The sequence below is a fragment of the Mandrillus leucophaeus genome, unplaced genomic scaffold (genome assembly GCF_000951045.1).
Source record: "Mandrillus leucophaeus isolate KB7577 unplaced genomic scaffold, Mleu.le_1.0 Scaffold113, whole genome shotgun sequence".
In the NCBI taxonomy this organism is placed as follows: domain Eukaryota; kingdom Metazoa; phylum Chordata; class Mammalia; order Primates; family Cercopithecidae; genus Mandrillus; species Mandrillus leucophaeus.
Window position 1 is genome coordinate 2,198,748 of NW_012099543.1, and position 19,004 is coordinate 2,217,751.

A 19,004-nucleotide genomic window follows, 5' to 3' on the forward strand; every position below is an offset into this window, starting at 1 on the left:
TCAAAATAGCACTGTTCATTGGCAATGCCCCTAATCATCCAAAAGATTTGATGGAGATCATGTCTTCTAACACAGTACTCATTCTGCAGCCCATGAATCAAGCAGCCATTTTGACTTTCAAGTCTTACTATTTAAGAAATACATTTCCTACGGCTATAGCTGTCATATATTGTGATAGATCTGGACAAAGAAAACTGAAAACCTCATGGAAAGGATTCACCTTTTTAATGTCATTAAGAACATTTATGATTCAAGGGAGGTCAAAATATCAACATTAACAGGAATTTGGAAACAGTGAATTCCAAATCTCATGGATGACTTTGAGGATTTCAAGACTTCAGTGTAAGAAGTAACTGTAGATGTAGAATTTGCTAGAGAACTAGAATTAGAAGTAGAGCCTAAATATGTGGCTAAATTGATGCAAATCATAAAATTTGAACAGACAAAAAGTTGCTTCTTATAGAAAAGCAAAACAAGTGCTTTGTTAAATGTAATTTACTCCAGGTGAAGATGCTGTGAACATCGCTGATATTACAATAAAGGATTTAGAAAATTGCATATACTTGGTTGATAAAGCAGTGGCAGAGTTTGAGAGGACTGACTCCAATTTTGAACGAAACTCTATTGTGACTAAAATATTATCAAACAGCATTGCATGTTATAGATAAATATTTCATGAAAGGAAGAATCAATTGATGTAGTAAACTTCACTGCTGCTTAATTGTAAGAAATTGCCACAGTCACCTTAACTTTCAGCAGCCACCACGCTGATCAGTCAATAGCCATGAACATCGAGGCACAACTCTCCAGCAGGTAAAAGATTACACCTCACTGAAGGCTCAGCTGCTTGTTAGCATTTTTTAGCAATATTTTTTAGTTAAGGTATATACATTTTTTTAGACATAATGCTACTGCACACCTAACAGACTGCAGTATAGTATAAATACAACTTCTATATTCACTAGGAGGCCAAAAATAATCTATGTGACTTGCTTTATTGCAATATGCACTTCATTGTGATGTACACTTTATTGCAGTGGTCTCAAACTAAACCCACAATATCTCTGAGGTATGCGTGTACTAGTAAATTAATTTATTATTTGTGACATTCTTTATGTGATTTTCTAATTGTACAGAGCTGATTTTAAGTATTTATCTTCTTTTTATATCCTGTCTTCCCCAAATTGAATATTGCTTATAGGTAGAAAATTATAATTGGCATCTTAGTTGTTTTGTATCTTGTTACAATGATTTGAACAAAATAGGCCTCCAATAAATATGTAAGTTTTTATTTTCCTTATTGACATAAAGATACCTGAATTTTTTTTTAACAGGCAACAAAGGGAGGTAGCTAACTAGTAGAAATATTAACTAGTGATTCTTTGAATCCTACTTTAGTTCTTTTTTCTTTCTCTTTCTGCTAGAAGTTTTCATTGTAAAAACTCTTAATTTCTCCTGTATACACCCTCTTTTATTTTAATATAATTAAGTTGTGTTTTCCTTACCTAGAGGGAAAACTGATCTAGTTAATATGCTAGAAGAATATATATCTCACTCGCTGAAAAGGTAAAGAAAGTATTTTCCTTTGTTTCTTAGTAAAAGTGAAAGGAACATACAGGAAACCAAAGAAGGTCCTTATCGCTTTTGCAGGAAATCAATCGTAGAGGCAATAAATCGAGCTATGAATAGATCATTCCCCGCCTCCCCCCCCCATGGTAACCAAGACAATTTATCTTCAATTCTATTTTTATCTTGGGATACATATAAAATAATTTTTTTAATTTTTCTTTTTTTTTGCTTTTAGATTGCTAGGGAGTATGAAACCGCCATCATACAAAGTCAAATGTAAATTATATTATTTAGAGAATTAATTAATTAATATGCTGGTAGTATCTGGAGCACTATTAAAGGTTTAAATTGGTTAATTATTCCACAAAATAGAATGTTTATTATATGCCAGACACAGTTTTATGTGCCTTAGAGGTAAGGTTTAGCTACTTTAAGTCTTCGTAACAAACACAGACGGTAGCTATTTTTAGTATCATTCACATTTTATAAATGAGGAAAAAGATGCATAGAAAAACCAACTAGATTCCCCAAAGGCACATAGTGAGTAAATGTTGCAGTCAGAACCTGTCCAGGGACAGATGATCTAGCTCCAGAGTGTGCATGCCTAACCCTAAGTATGCTGTCTCCCAGTCAATCAAGCAAGTAGGCTCCACCTCACACAAACACATGCTCATGCACATTCCTCTACTTCTCAACTCATCTGAATTAAATGTGCAATGGTTCCTGAAAGCCTATATATCAAACATTGTGCTGAGCTACTTTAGAAATACAAAGATGAATAAATAAGCTTGATTTCATGGAGCATATAGTCTAGGGGGAAGTATGACAACTAGACAAATAATTTTAATAAAACCATAAAAATAGTAAATGCAGAAGATAAGTCAGAGATTAGAGAAGTTTAAGAAGAGATCTAGTAATAACACTAATGGGAAAAATCATGAGCAAGATTATCTTTGAGGGATTAGTAAGAATTTTTTATGCCAGGGATTATAAAAATCTTCAAGTAGAAGGAGCAATATGAGCAAAGACATAGAAACCTATCATTGCTGATGTGTCAGGAAAGAGCCAAATAAGCCAATTTAACTGAAGAACAGACATAAGTAAAGGAAGAGAGAACTTAAATGGCAGAAAAGTTGCATCTTATATTCATACATTCAACTAACAACTACTGAATGTCTATAATGTATACAGTACATAAAAGACTCATTCAACAACCATTTAGAGAGTAGCTTAAAGATTACATTGAAAATGAGGCTAGCATATGTGAAAGCACTGAATACAAAATCTGACATAGAACAACTCTAATAAACGTGTCTGTTTTCACCAACTTTTGCATAGAAAGTCATTGAAGACTCCTGCAATCAAGCAAGAAAGACCTACATAGTAAACATACTTTAAAATATAAATGTGTCTAAAATACAACAGCAATCAGAGTATACAGTAATTAACATAGATCACATGGAAGGGTGTAAATGAATGAGAAAAACTCAGAAAAGTGGACTTCTGAACTGAACTTAAAAGAAAGGTGTCAAAATTCTGGGACAGAAGAAAAGGAAGAGGGAAGAGAGGCATCTAAGGAATAGAAATGTAGGAACTGATTATTTAAAAAGAGATCAATTTGTATATAATGAAGGCATTGCAGATTGAAAGTAGAGGATAGACATTGTTCATCCATGCAGTTATTCACGTAGTCTGTTAACAATTATTATTGATGCTGGGCACGGTGGCTCATGCCTATAATCCTAGAAATTTGGGAGACTGAGGCAGGCGGATCACCTCAGGTTGGGAGTTCGAGACCAACCTGGCCAACATGAAGAAACCCCGCCTCTACTAAAAATACAAAAAAAATTTGCTGGGCGTGGTGGCACATGCCTGTAATCCCAGCTACTCGGGAGGCTGAGGCGGGAGAATTGCTTGAACCTGGGAGGTGGAGGTTCCTGTGAGCCAAGATGGCGCTATTGCACTCCAGCCTGGGCAAGAAGAGCGAGACTCTGCCTCAAAAACAAAACAAAACAAAGCAAAACAAAACAAAACAAAAATATTATTGCCTAAACATTCCAGGAAATGTGTCAGGCTCAAAAACACAAAAATAAATAAGATGCCGTCTCTGCCTCCAAAGAAACTTTCTAGTCTATTGGAAACCTCTCAATTGAGAAATGGGGGCATGTCAGCAGTTCACTGTAATCTGTTATGACAGATGTGAGCTCAGGTACCTGAGCAGGGATATCCATTAGGGTACTAAAGTAAAGCTTCTAAAGTGGCAACACTGGGTAGGGCATGGGTGACTGCCTATCCAAGCAGTGAATGCAACATAAGAAACCAAAGACAATGAGGAGTAAAAAATAAGACATACATTAGGAAATACGAATAGTATTGAGTCGTTTGTTTCTTTGCAGATGAGTTAAGTATACAAAAATCACAAGCAGAAAAAAAGAAGCCAGAAAAAAAAGTTTCTAAAGCTTGTGATGTTAATGTGATTTTAGACTTTAACCTAGAATTAATATTCATGGAAACACTTCAAGCGAAAGACTGGAATGATTAGCTCTGCTTTTTAGAGAGCTCACTGGTCCCCTAAGAACAATTGGGTAGGTTGTTATTGGAGATAGGGAGACCGATCAGAAGGTTGTTGGGGTAATGCAGAGTATGAATTTAAATTTGAAGAAGAGAACTTTAAATATGGAGAGGACAGGATACATTAAGAAGATTCAAAAGTTAGTATCTATGTTTCTAATTGAATTATAATTTGTTTGGAAATTTATGTCTAAATCTTCTCAATGTTGGTTTTTGTTTTTTTCAAGATGGCAGACTGGAGGCAGTGTTAGCATTCCTCTTCCACTTGGAAGAACAGAATAATGTGCAGAGATTCACACTGTGAATTTATTGTCAAAGAACCAACGCAGGAACTTAAGAAAAAAGAATCTACAGACCCTGTGAAAGAATTGGTAGGCTACAGCCTACTACATGAGACAGGTGAAAAACTCTAAGTCCTCAGAGTGCGAGAGGGAGAGAGCCTGCCTCAGAGTACACATCCCCACTGGGGAATCTGAAAATCCAGGCCATTGGAGAAGCCCTTTACCCCTCCAACAGCTGGAACAGACTTAGGGAAATAAAAAAGCAAGAGCAGCAGCAGGAAGAGCCATGTAGGTATTCCCAGTCTCCAGCATGAACCCAGGGAAGCTATTCCTGACTATATCTCACAGGGACCCTCTGGAAGTCAGCCAATGACCTCAGGGAAAGGACACAGGATGAAAGAACCTCCCAACTGAATTTTGTAATATAATCTCGAGTGGAACAAATTCCCTTGAACAGAATGGGACGGGAGGAGTTGCAGCAAGCGGGAAGTGTGCTACAGACAGGAGAGTAGGAGCTGGGTGCCTGGCCTTGTAGGCAGACAAAGAGGTGCATGGGTTTTTGAAAGCCACGGCAGCTTTCTATGTGGAGAAGCTTATGACTTGGGGCAGGTCTGAGTTCTGTGTACATGCTGCCTGGATCTAAACCAAACATTGTTAGCAGAGCACTGTGGGAGTGAGATCAGCCTTGCCAACTGCAGGAGAGCTGGGTAAGGTTTACTGCCACCCACTAACAATAACAAGCAGTGAGACTGAATCAGTAATTTTAAAAATGCAAACAAAGAAAGTCCAGGACAAGACAGATTCACAGCTGAATTCTACCAGACATTCAACGACGAATTGGTACTAATCCTATTGAAACTATTCCAAAAGACAGAGAAAGAGGAAATCCTCCCTAAATCATTCTATGAAGCCACTATCATGCTAATATCAAAACCAGGAAAAGACATAACAACAGCAACAAACTACAGAGCAGTATCTCTGATGAAAATAGATGCAAAAATCCTCAACAAAACACTAGCTAACTAATCCAACAGCACAACAAAAAAGTAATACATCACAATCAAGTGGGTTTCAGAGATATAAGGACAGTTTAACATATGCAAGTTAATAGATGTGACACATCACATAAATGGAATTTTTAAAAGTATATATAATCATCTCAATAGACCCAGAAAAAGCACTGGATAATACACAGCACCCCTTTGTAATCCCTCAACAAAATACGTATAGAAGAGATTTACCCAAAAGTAATAAAAGCCATATATGGCAAACCTATAGCTAACATCACACTGAAAGGCAAAAAGTTGAAAGCATTCCCCCTGAGAATTGGAACCAGACAAAGATCCCCACCTTCACCACTTCTACTCAACACAGTACCGGAAGTCATAGCCAGAGCAATCTGATTAAAAAAAAAAGAAAGCAGCAGCATACAAATTGTAAAAGAAGAAGTCAAACTGTCATTGTTCACTGATTATGTGTTCATATACCTAGAAAAGCCTAAAGATTCATCCAAAAAGCTCCCAGATCTTATAAATGAATTCAGTAAAGTCTCAGGACACAAAATCAATGTACACAAATCAGTAGCACTCTATACACCAACATAACCAAGCTGAGAAACCAAGAACTCAATCCTCTTTACAATAGCTGAAAAAATAAAATAAAATACTTAGGAATATATTTAAAGAAGGAGGTGAAAGATCTCTCAAAGGAAAACTACAAAACACTGAAACACAGAAATTATAGATGATACAACCAATGTAAACACATCCCCTGCTCATGGATGGGAAGAATAAAATGACCACACTGCTCAAAGCAATCTACAGACTCACTATAATTCCCATCAAAATACCATCAACATTCTTCACAGAACTAGAAAAAACAATCTTAAGGTTCGTATGGAACCAAAAAGAGACCATATCACCAAAGCAATACTAAGCAAAGAACAAATCTGGCGGCATCACACTATCTGATCTCAAATTACAACACAAGGCTATAGTTACCAAAGCAGCATGGTACTGGTATAATGAGAGGCACATAGACCAATAGAACAGAATAGAGAACCCAGAAGTAAAGCCAAATACTTACAGCTAACTGATCTTCGACAAAGCATACAAAACCATAAATTTGGAAAAGGATACCCTATTCAATAAATTGTGCTGGAAAAACTGGCAAGCCACATGTAGAAGAATGAAACTGGATCCCCATCTCTCACCTTATTAAAAAATCAACTCAAGATGGATCAAAGACTTACATCTAAGACCTGAAACCATGAAAATCCTACAAAATAACATCAAAGAAACTCTTCTGGACATTAGCTTAGGCAGAGAATTCATGGCAAATGCATAAAAATACAAATACATAAATGAGATCTAATTAAACTAAAAAGCTTTTGCACAGCAAAAGAAATAATCAGGAGAGTAAACAGACAACTCACACAGTGGCAGAACATACTTGCAAACTATGCATCTGACAATGGACTAGAATCTAGAATCTACAAGGACCTCAAGCAAATCAGCAAGAAGAAAACAATCCCATCAAAAAGTGGGCAAAGGACATGAGCACACAATTCTCAAAAGACATATGCAAACAGCCAACAAACATATGAAAAAATGCTCAACATATCACTAATCATCGGGAAAATGCAAATGAAAACCACAGTGAGAAACCACCTTACTCCTGCAAGAATGACCATAATTAAAAACAATACATGTTGTTAAACATCTTTAAAAACAACGGATGTTGACGTGGATGTTGTGAAAAGGGAACACTTTTACATTGCTGGTGGGAGTGTAAATTAGTAACAACCACTATGGAAAACAGTATGGAGACTCTTTAAAGAACTAAAAGCAGAACTGCCATTCAATCCAGCAATCCACTGCCAGATATCTGGTCAAAGGAAAAGAAGTCATTTATGAAAAAGACACATGCACATGCTTGTTTATAGCAGCACAATTTGCAATTGCAATGATATGGAACCAACCTGAGTTCACACAGACCAACAGGTGGATAAAGAAAATATGCTATATTTACACCATACGCTATTACTCAGTCATAAAAAGGAATGAAATAATGACTTTTGCAGCAACTTGGATGGAGCTAGAAACCATTATTCTAAGTGAAGTAACTCAGAAATGGAAAACCAAATATCGAATGTTCTCACTTACAAGTAGGAGCTAAGTTATAAGCACACAAAGGCATAAGAATGATATCATGGACTTTGAGGTCGTGGTGGGGAAGGGTGAGAGAGGGGTAAGGGATAAAAGACTACATATTAGGTAGCGTGCACTGCTCAGGTGACCCGTGCACTAAAATCTTATAAATCATCACTTTAATCAATCACTTTTCTCAATGTCAAAAAGTACTTAAATAAGTAGCTCATGAGCTGCTACCTGACTTGCTGAGAAAAATGACTGCTACCCAGAGTCTAATCACATTAATGTGCTTCTTTTTTTAACAGGCAGTAATATATTTTTCAAGCTTCATGCTTAAAGTTTCTAGATTATAAGCTATTATTCCAGAGTGTGAAGATTCAGTTTAGTATTGGTCTCATTTTGCTGAACATAGACAGACACATTTATTCAATAATGTCACTTTTCTTTTCCTACAGATTTCTATCTCTTGGTCAACAGACTACGAAAGGAAAAGCATAACTGTGTTGTTAAAATATTATATTCATTTGCATAAAAATTGACCATAAACAGAATTTCCCAACAAATTTGCCATGATACATGTTGTGTTACTGTTCCCCTTGGGCCACAAGGCAGGCAGTGCCTCTTGGCTGCTGGGCTTGGGCCCTAAACAGAGAAGGTAGCACAACCATGTCTTCAAAAACAACAGTGCTATAGTTTGAATGCCCCTTCCAAAACTCATGTTAAAATTTAATTGCCACTGTGACTGAATTAAGAAGTAGAACCTTTAAGAGATGGCGCTGCCCTCATGAATGGATTAATGGTTCTGTTTTACGAGAGAATGCTGTTTTCAAGTTTAAAGGCACTGGTTAGGCTAAATGAAAGCATTCTCACATGGCCTCGATGAATCTCACATGGCCTCAATGAACAGTGAGATAAATGACAGGCATGCTCCCATAGGAGAACTAAGTTTTGGGAAAATATAAACAATACTAGAACATAATGAAAAAAAAAATCATCCTTTTGAAAGGATGCACATTATTCATGCATATGTCCATTCATTCAATAAAATATTATGGAACCACAAGGTAAAAACCTAGGAAGAATAAAAAAATACTTTCTCCAATTATCTAATAAAGGAATCGCTAATTTGGATGACTATGGTAATGCACATATGTTCCAAAAGGAGCACGAAATTTGGCAGTTATCCACAAATTAAAAGAGTTAAAAAAAATTAAGCAGCTTTCTCAATTCAGTAAAAACAGTGGACAAAGATGAAAAGACTTGGGAGGTAGGGAAAGTAACTAATCACTATTTCAAGAATCCCTCATTTGATGTAGTAGTGATTTCACTCATGTAGCAGCTGAAGAGAAATTTCAGCCCCTTGATGTCTGTGGTTATAAATAAAGGGAAATAAAGTTGTCTCAAATGCATAATTTTCTATGGCTTGAAGTGCCAGCAAAGTAAACTCCTCTCTTAATAAAACCCATGAGCAATCTTTCCATTTTTTATTGACCTTATGACAAGTAAACAATTTTATAACTCACCAGAAGTTTCAGTTTTCAAAAAGAAATACCACATCAATTTGTCCTATATATTTTCTTAAAACTTTAAAAGAGAAAGTTTATTTTGAAGGTTACCGACTGTTTGAACTAAGCTTACAATGTTAATACATGAACTGCAACTACAGGAAACCCTCTCAGTTCCTACATCCCGAACCTGGCAGGACTGTTCTACTTTCTACAATTAATATTTAATTAGTATAGTCTTAGCTGTCTGTATTATTCTAATTCAGATAAGGATAAACTTTTTTCTAAAATTCTTCATTTCTGAATGAATATAGGAACATTATAAATAACTAGATTGCTACAACACAGAATTTCCATGTTAATGGCAACAATGGTATTTTATCCTTTAGTGCCTAAAAGTAACTCTGAATACATTTTAGTATAATGTGGGAAATAGGCTTCAATATTTTGGCTGCCAAAAAAAGTATGTGCTTAATTAAATGTACATTATTCTATGTAGGTATATTCCAATCTTGATGACGACTATAGTAAACACAATACTTTGTAAGAAAAAAACAAAACAAAACAAAACAAAAACAAAGGAAAACCAATGTTGTAGTTCCCATATCAAAGTACTATAAAAAAAGTGTTTATTAACAATTTTGATGTCTAATTTCATCAGTTAAAGGACAAATACAGACCTTTGATACAAGATTAAAACAATAATCTATGTAAGCAATCACACTTCCTCCTTACTACTCAGCCAGGGCTTTGCCTACATTCTAAGACATTCTGAGGATGTGCTCTCATTAAAGGTAATTCTTAAAAAGTTACTGGGGAAACCACTTGCCTCCTGATGCTCATTCTTGATCATTTTACTGAGAAATTGATGACAAGAGTTTTGCAACTTGTATATAAATTATGCTGACTTTAGACATTCAATTCCATTATTTACCAAACTCACCAGAATCTGTCTCTGTAGGGCATACCTAACAGAAAACATCTTTAGCTACTTTGCAACAGGCTACATCTTTGTGATAATGTTATCCTCATATCTTATTCACATATATATAAACTCTATGCAGTAAAACAAAGAAAGGCTGGATCAGGGTGCCAGGGCCTTCTCTCACCTCGATTTCAGATCTTAACCAAGCTTAACATACCACCTCCTCCAGGAAGCAGTCCCTGATCACTGATCCCAAAGCAACTATTCCCCTCTAAATTGTCAGAGCAATTTACTTACACCATTTTTTAAAGTATCTATTCCCTTCTACCTTTTATTTTGTGTATTAAGCATATAGTAAATTATAAGAAGTTATCAGCTTCTCATGTATAAAGACTCTTACATACTTCTGCTTCTCAGAACAAACTCAATGAATGCTCATGTAATAAATAACATTGTATATTTACTTAGTCATTAAAAAACTACTGTATTATTGAGGTATACCTTTGGTGGCTACAAAAATTACCAATCAATCAAAATGCTTATCAAAAATAATAAAATACATTCACAAAACACTCAAGTAAAATATATACCATATCCAACTGGAGGGAGGATACAGTAACCCTTGCAAGATAGATCCGCAGCTATAAAAATGATTTTTACTTACTTGTCTCCAAAAAACTTTCTCCAGAATTCAGCAGCATCTGCTTTTGTGATACGAAAGTTATCTCCCTGGAATTGACCATTGGGAAAGATTGCTTTGATTTCTGCCAGCATGTGACTGAAGATAAGGGACAGTTTTGTGAGATTTCGTCTGTAGGCACAAGGGAAAAAAATGAAGATAAGAAATAAATACCTATATGCATACAAATTTTTATGGGAATATATATTAAGACAAATGTTATGCATGTATCAACGTACGTCCTGATGGCTGATCATGAAAACCTCAACTGAATGCTGCCCTTAAAAACAATGTTTATGAAAACATTGAAAATTTTAATTCCTAACAAAGCTGTCAATTTATTAGTCATCCATGTATTCATTTAACATAAACACAAATAAGATAAATTACATAATTTCACTGAGCTCACAGATTAATGGAAGAGATTGACACTTAAAAAGTAATAATCAAATATAAATGATAAACATAAAAGAGAGAGTGACTATTTCTACCTGGGGGAGTAAGGAAAGATTTGCTATCAGAGGAGAATCTAGGAAGAAAACTCATTGTTTGACAGATAAAAGACCTGGAGTGGAGAGAAAGGGAGGATGGAGAGGGAAGTAAAAGGTATTTCAGGCGGTAGAAACAGCATGTACCAAAGTTTAATACATAAGTATAAAATGAAAATGTATTTGTATTACATCATTTTTGGCATGATTAAAGCAGAGCAGAGGGTAACTGGAGAAAATAACATGAGACAGAGTAAGAAACTTTGGTTGGGATATGACATAAAGAGGCATCTGAATCAATGCACAGTTTTTGTTAAACATACTTGCCACTCCTACCGAAATACCAGATTTTCTGAGGATGGGTTCTAGATATGTGCATATTTTAGAAGCCCCCTGGGCAATTCTAATGTGTTTTCCTCATTAAGAGGTACTACTATAAGAAATGGAGAGTCAGGCCAGGCGTGGTGGCTCACCCCTGTAATCCTACCACTTTGGGAGGCTGAGGCGGCCAAATGGCTAGAGCCCAGAGTTTGAGACCAGCCTGGGCAACATGGCAGACCTCATCTCTACAAAAAATTGGCAGGGTGTGGGAGCACATGCCTATAGCCCCAGTTATCAGGTAGGCTGACGTGATCTCTTGAGCTGGGAGGCAGAGGTTGCAGTGAGACATGATCACATCCCTCCACTCCAGCATGGGTAATAGAGTGAGACAATGTCTCAAAAACAAAAAATTAAAGAGAAAAGAAATAAATCGAGAGTCAAATGGATTAACAGATCCAGAATTCTGAAGACTTGATGAAGTCTGTTTTAGAAGGAAAAAACTGTAGTAGTATGACAAAATGGTTTAGAACGGAGATACAGGTGTCACCTCTATTCTAATTTCCATATTAAGTTCCGGAGATTCTGGCAAGATTTAAATCAGGCTTCATACTACAAAATAGTACTATCAATCACCTGTAATCCTTGCTAACATTTCTTAAATTTTCAATATTACGTTACCTGGCATTAAACTACTAGTGCTAGATAGGTAAGAAGCAATTGAAACACAAAATACTAAGTAACTTCCCAGTTTTAAACAAACCATGTTTCTTTATATCCCCTTTTACTCAGAATGACCAGAAATCAATAGGTACATTCTGCATATGTTTTCATTTTGAAGCTTCAGCTATTATGCATGTGTATGTGCGCCTGTATATATGTGAGGGGGGGGGGAGAGAGAGAGAGAGAAAGAGAGAGAGAGAGAGAGAGTGTGTGTGTGTGTGTGTGTTGGGAGGTGAATGGAGGCAAGTGTATTAGTACTCAATAAAAATATAGCAGAAAATTAATATAGAGAAAGTCATCAAATTTACAACATATAAAACCATATAATGTATCAACAGAACTTTGTCATTGAAAGTTGTGTTTCTTTGCTCCATATTTACTAATGTATCTGTGTTTAATAACTGTCAAATAATAACAAAAACTCATGTTTGTTACCAAGGAGATCATGTAATATGTACCTGACAATAAAACCATTGGGTGACACTCTTTCTAAAACATTTACAAAGGAGACACATCACTTCCTGTATAAGATGAATATAGAATAAAGATACTCATGATCAAAAGTGGGAAAAGTAGTAATAAGAAGAATGCAGTAAGATATTCTATAAAGTCAATAAATTCATCTTCCCTAAAAAACTAAAAAAAAAAAAAAAAAAAAAAAAAAAAATTCACCTATTTCCATAACTTATATTATCTATGAAAAGCTTTTTGATGAAAAGCAGGGGGGGGGGGGTCATTACATAGGCTTTATTTTAATGCTTGACCTGTGCCCATAAACCATCTGCAAAATTCATTATAATATACACAAATGTTATATCATTTTATTAGATTCAGCCACTTCTGCACAACTCAACCTAATCCAAGTGTAAAACTTTTGTTAATTAGTTGAATCTTTGATATCAATATGATTTTGTCATTTATGTTAACATGTCATCAATTTAGATGATGGTAGATATAAGATATTCAGTTTTAAAAAATAAAAAGTAAACTGTTTTACTATATCAAAGGAAAGACTTGTGGCTAATACAAACTACAACCAACTTCCCAACTTCTAAGATTTGAGTTTAAGAAAAGTATAAAATCACCTTAGGAAATCTGCAATGAATTTATTTCTATAATTGGGCTAAAGATTTAATTTTACCAAACTTCCAATTGATACATACAAAAGAAAAAAGAAAATCAAGATGACTATAATTAGGGTAAACCAACTGTTCTTTATTTTCTGAATTGGCTGCGCTCCATTCCCTTGATTCTTTGTCCTTTAATCATATCCAATTTTTTTTTTTAAATTTTTACTTGTTAGATCTAAAGTCTGAAACACCATGCCAGTGATTACCCATTCTGGGTATCTGATCCACTGGCTATGTAGACCCTGAACTTTCAAAGAAACATAGTAACATTTTTTATAGCCTAGAAGCTCTAATAATCACTAGTATCTATATAAATACTCACTGATTGATTATAAAATGTGTATATACTTCTATTTGCTGGCTTCTGTAAATGGATCACCACAATTTTATTTGGCTTTTTGCACAAAATAAGGCAATGAAAAAATACATTTTGCCTTTAGTCTTGAAAGAAACTCAAGCTCATATTGTTAAAAATATTTGAATATATATATATGCATATATACATACACATTCCAGAATATATATATTTACTTTATACTTATACACTCACACACACTCCATATATATGTAAATAATCATCTTAGAAATCTACTATTTAACATATTTATAGAGGTTGCAATCTACAGCAAGGTATGAAAAGAACTGACAAACTTATTCTGTTGGAGCTTAAAAGGAAAAAAAAAAAAGAACCAAAAACTAATTCTGGTATCTAATGTCATTTAAATTTGTTATCATAGCAAATACATTTTCTTTTTTATATGATACTGTGACTTATTTTTGTTTACAATGTTTTGCTATGTAGTATGTGCTTTCTTTATTCCCCATCCCACTCTGCATCCTTTGATATCCACTTTTTTTTTTCGAAGCAGATTTTTGCTCTTGTTGCCCAGGATGGAGTGCAATGGCGTGATCTCAGCTCACCGCAACCTCTGCCTCCCGGGTTCAAGTGATCCTCCTGCCTCAGCCTCCCAAGTAGCTGGGATTATAGGCATGCACCACACCACACCATGCCCGTCTAATTTTGGATTTTTAGTAGACACCGAGTTTCACCATGCTGGTCAAGCTGGTCTCAAACTCCTGACCTCAGGTGATCTACCCGTCTCAGCCTCCTGAAGTGCTGGGATTACAGGCATGAGCCACTGTGCCCAGCCTGACGTCCATTTAAAAAAAAAACTTTCAATTTTGAAAATAAAACAGTCCAAGAATACAATCATCTCTAACCATCTAGACATAGAGAGAAGAAAAGAAACAATCACACATCTTTGTAAATGGAATTTTTTTCTATTATGCAATTTTTCCACACTTAGCCAATTTTCCCTAAGCCCATGGGATTTCCCATCATCATAAGACCTAAAATGATGACTGCCTAATAAAGGGTCTGATACTTAGTAAGAATATATTTCTGACACTAAAACAAAACAATCCCCAGACAACTAAATACAAATCTGCCCAGAAAGAATACACTGAATAATCTTATAAAAGAAATTTTAATTTTAATAAATTTTAGATGGAATTTTTGATATCAGTTCTTTCACTTAAAAGAGAAGCTTATTTCCACATATATTCCATTAACCGTCACATTTATTCATTTGCTTTACATGGGATTTTGTTTACAATAAATAATTTTACAATAAAAGTTGTTTTGTTTTGTTTTGTTTTTTTTGAGACGGAGTCTTACTCTGTCACCCAGGCTAGAGTGCAGTGGTGAGTTCTTGGCTCACTGCCAGCTCTACCTTCCAGGGTCACACCATTCTCCTGCTTCAGCCTCCCGAGTAGTTGGGAATACAGGTGCCTGCCACCACGCCCGACTAATTTTTTGTATTTTTAGTAGAGACAGGGTTTCACCGTGTTAGCCAGGATGGTCTCGATCTCCTGACCTCGTGACCTGCCCACCGAGGCCTTCCAAAGTGCTGGGATTACAACGTGAGCCACTGCGCCCGGCCAATAAAAGTTTTTTAAAATACCAAGTATTTTAAAATACCAAATAATCAAAAAGTACTTGTCAACATTGGCCAAACTGCCAAAGATGTTAACATTAGAGGAGCCTTGAAGAAGAAAGAGGGACGGAGGAGTAAAAACCAAGGAAGGAGAAGAGCTACATTAAAAAGAGAGAAAGAGAGATGTGAAATGCATCCACAACGTCATCACCTAAGTAACAAGGTACCTCTTTCATCCTGGATTCTGTCGCCTATATCATATTTCTTTAAAATGGTATGAATCAATTTCTCCAAATGTCAAGTTACATCGTGGGGATTCAACTAGAATGTGGATTTGAACTACAGTGAATTAGCATGCTGACTCTATTGGAATGATGGAGCTTCACTGTTTATTAGCAAGTTTTAACAGTTTAACATTGCTATAGTCAACATAATAAGCACAAAGGAAGTATATAATCGCTTGATGGAGGATGGCACAATGCTACCCTTAATGAATTTATCACATAGTGTGAAACAAAAAGTCATGAAGAGATCATCATAATACGATGTGGTAGGAGTAATCTGCTCTAATTATAGCCATCTTGACTTGAATTAAATTCATAAAACAAATAGAAAATATATCAAGATTTGATTAGTAGCCTCCACTAAATGCAGGAGACACACACAAAGAATGTAATCTAATTATATTGCATGTAGTCCTCGAGTTTTTTCTATTCCAGAAACAGCTGTGCTATAAATCAGAGGAGGAAATAAAAAGCTTTAAATGCTGAATTAATGAAAACTTTAAATGACTGTTTTCAGTGAGGTGCAAAGTCTGTGAGAATGTGCTGCTATTGGTAGAAGAAATGGGAGATGACACTTTTACCCAAAATCTATTAATAATTCAATTCTCACATTTAAAAGCTAGAACATGCTCTTCTTAATTTTTACAAGGTGAAACAAACTCAACATAAAAAGAAAGGCAGGACATAAAGAATAAAAACAGAGGTGCTTAAAATGAAACTCACATCCAGCTAAAGAGCAATTTCCACTGTATTTCTGATGTACTGCCCTCCAAAATGGGTTCAGAGATTTACTCCACACTGTTTCTGACCTTAGGAATGTTGTGATTCCTAAGTGAGGAGACTAGGCTGATGTAAGTGTTGCCTTTCATTTCTCTCTCATGGGAATAGATACTATTACTGAGATGGGTCCTGAGAGTCTTAAATAAAACTGGATCCTTACCCATTTCCCCTGCCCAAATGCTTTAAAGTTTTAAACGTATCTAAGGGGAGTACACAACAGACATTAAAAGTTCAATTACCAATAAAGACTGAGTCTACCCAAAGTCATAAGAGAAGTCAGCAGTGCACCCAGGAACAATCTAAACTGAAACACAGGCAGAAGGACAATTTTTCAACTTGCTCCATTTTACTTCTTGGATACTAAACTGATCACTTTAACAGAAATTTAGTAAACTAATTCCAAAAAACTACACTGAACTGGCAACTAAAGGAAGATCTTACATTTCCTTTGTTAAACACCTCATCCACCACTAGCATGTCTAGGGAGGTTACACCCAAAATTCTAGAAGGGAGAGATAACTTTGAGCATTTTTTGATCTCTCTGTAGTATTCTTTCTTTTTATTTATTTATTTATTTATTTTTTGATAGAGTCTCACTCTGTCGCCCAGGCTGGAGTACAGTGGCACTATCTAGGCTAACAGCAACCTCCACCTCATGGGTTCAAGCGATTCTCATGTCTCAGCCTCCAGAGGGTGTATGCCACCACACCTGGCTAATTTTTGTACTTTAGTAGAGATGGGGTTTCTCCATGTTGGCCAGGCTGGTTTGGAACTCCTGACCTCGAGTGATCCGCCCGTCTTGGCCTCCCAAAGCGCTGGGATTACAGGTGTGAGCCAACTGCGCCCGGCCTGTGGTATTCTTTTCAACATATTATCTACAAAGTTTTATCAACAGCAAGAAGCTATCCCTCAAAATAAGGATGCTCTTCACAGGACAAATATATTTGCTTCTAAAATAAATAGATTTAAATGGACAATTTACAAATGCCTTACTTAAAACATGAAATAACATACCAGCCTATCATGCTCAATGTAATGTCCTTTGAGAAGCTTCCAAAAAGATATTCAAAATATATTCTGATTAATTTTTCTAGTATCTTACATATTGACGAGTTTGGTCCTTAAGTTTGTTAGTACTGGCTTAATATCCTCAGCCTGCTTAAAGATAAAGAAAATGTTACTTAACCTCTCTGTTTCCTCATTTCTAAAAATTTTGAATAAAAATACATAAGACATGTAGATAAGATCCTGATGCATCTAATTTTTTGAAAATCTTCAACCAGTAAGTTATTTATTATTAATTCTACTTACCACCTTTGTTTAAAATTATAAACACTTATAGCAGCATTTCTTCTTTTTCCATATAACTATCATCCAATAAACTGATAGCTCTCTTACTAAGGTAAGAGAATCATATTCTCACATTATTAAGATCATCAATTATCATGATAGCCTCGTATAATTCAGAAACAGCAAACAATGGGCAAGTATTTGATACAATCATTTAGTCATTTATTCTTCAAATCTCTGAGTGCCTATCATACGCCAGGCTTGGTCTAGGCACTGATATTACAAAGATGAAGATGACAGAATCCTATACCCAATGAATTTAAGGGATTTAGAGAGCTCCAAAGTTAAAGAACAATACAGTTGGAACAAAGCTGAGATGGAACCAGAAAAAGATGGCCATCAGAAGAGAGAGAGTGTGTTTAAAATTTCCAGGGTGATGCAGTTCTGGCCAAAAAGCACCTGGCCCTGCAACTGGTAGCTACAGCAGAGTGAAGGTAAATTAAGTCAGGAATTGGACAGCTTGAGGGTTGAATGGGGTCATTCATGTGGATTTTGAAACCTCCTAGAATTCTAACAGCAGTATGTATGAAGAGAAGAACCACAATAAACCTTACCTCAATATATTCAATAAAGTTTCCAGAATGATTTTTTTAATGTCAGTTATTTTAACTTTGCATCAATGCTAAAGCAGGCTTAACATCTCTTTGACGATTTCACTAAATGGTTTTATCTGGAAAATTTATTATGAAAACCTACTACAGCATAATATGATCACTCATACTTTCATTTGGTTTAAAAGCTTAACAATATCTATTTCAATAAAGAAAACTCCTTTTTCTTTAGTATTTAACTTCCTTTGATGAAACCTAATCTGTAACAAGTATCTTTTTGTAAAATAAACCTTTAAAATGGAGACCACTCCATTATTTGAGACAAAAAAGAAAAAATAATCCATTCTTTCATTTCTTTATGATAAAACAAAATGAAAGTTCTGTAAACACAATGGAAAATCATGATTGCTTCGAGATTCACACAGAAGCAACGAGAACACTGCAGAACTTTGATTATTTTTCAAAAGAAAAAGAAACATTACAAACATTGGAAATTCAAACTATACTTCTATGACTTAGAGTTATGTGATAAAAGACCAGTTTCATCAACAAGCAAAATAAACTTGACCTTGAAACAACAGTAGTAACAAATTTTTTAAACAAATCTACATTAACTTTTTTATTATTTGCTATTCTCAGTAGCCTATCATAAAACAGTGAAGTGGCAACCTGAATGGAGTCAGTTAATCCATATTTATTGCTCCTGATCCTCTACCTTAATTTTAAATGCATGGATCAAAAAGATATATTTGGTCAGTTTT

General features: G+C 35.3%; 1 protein-coding gene across 2 annotated transcripts in view; it reads right to left on the bottom strand.

Moving 5' to 3' along the window:
* Nucleotides 1-19,004, bottom strand: part of CBLB (Cbl proto-oncogene B, E3 ubiquitin protein ligase) — a 213,040-nt gene that overhangs the window by 110,347 nt on the left and 83,689 nt on the right. For both annotated transcript variants that reach the window (XM_011995286.1, XM_011995280.1), the window contains exon 4: nucleotides 10,668-10,814. In XM_011995286.1, the coding sequence (XP_011850676.1) occupies nucleotides 10,668-10,814 (147 nt within the window). The remainder of the gene's footprint in view (nucleotides 1-10,667; nucleotides 10,815-19,004) is intronic.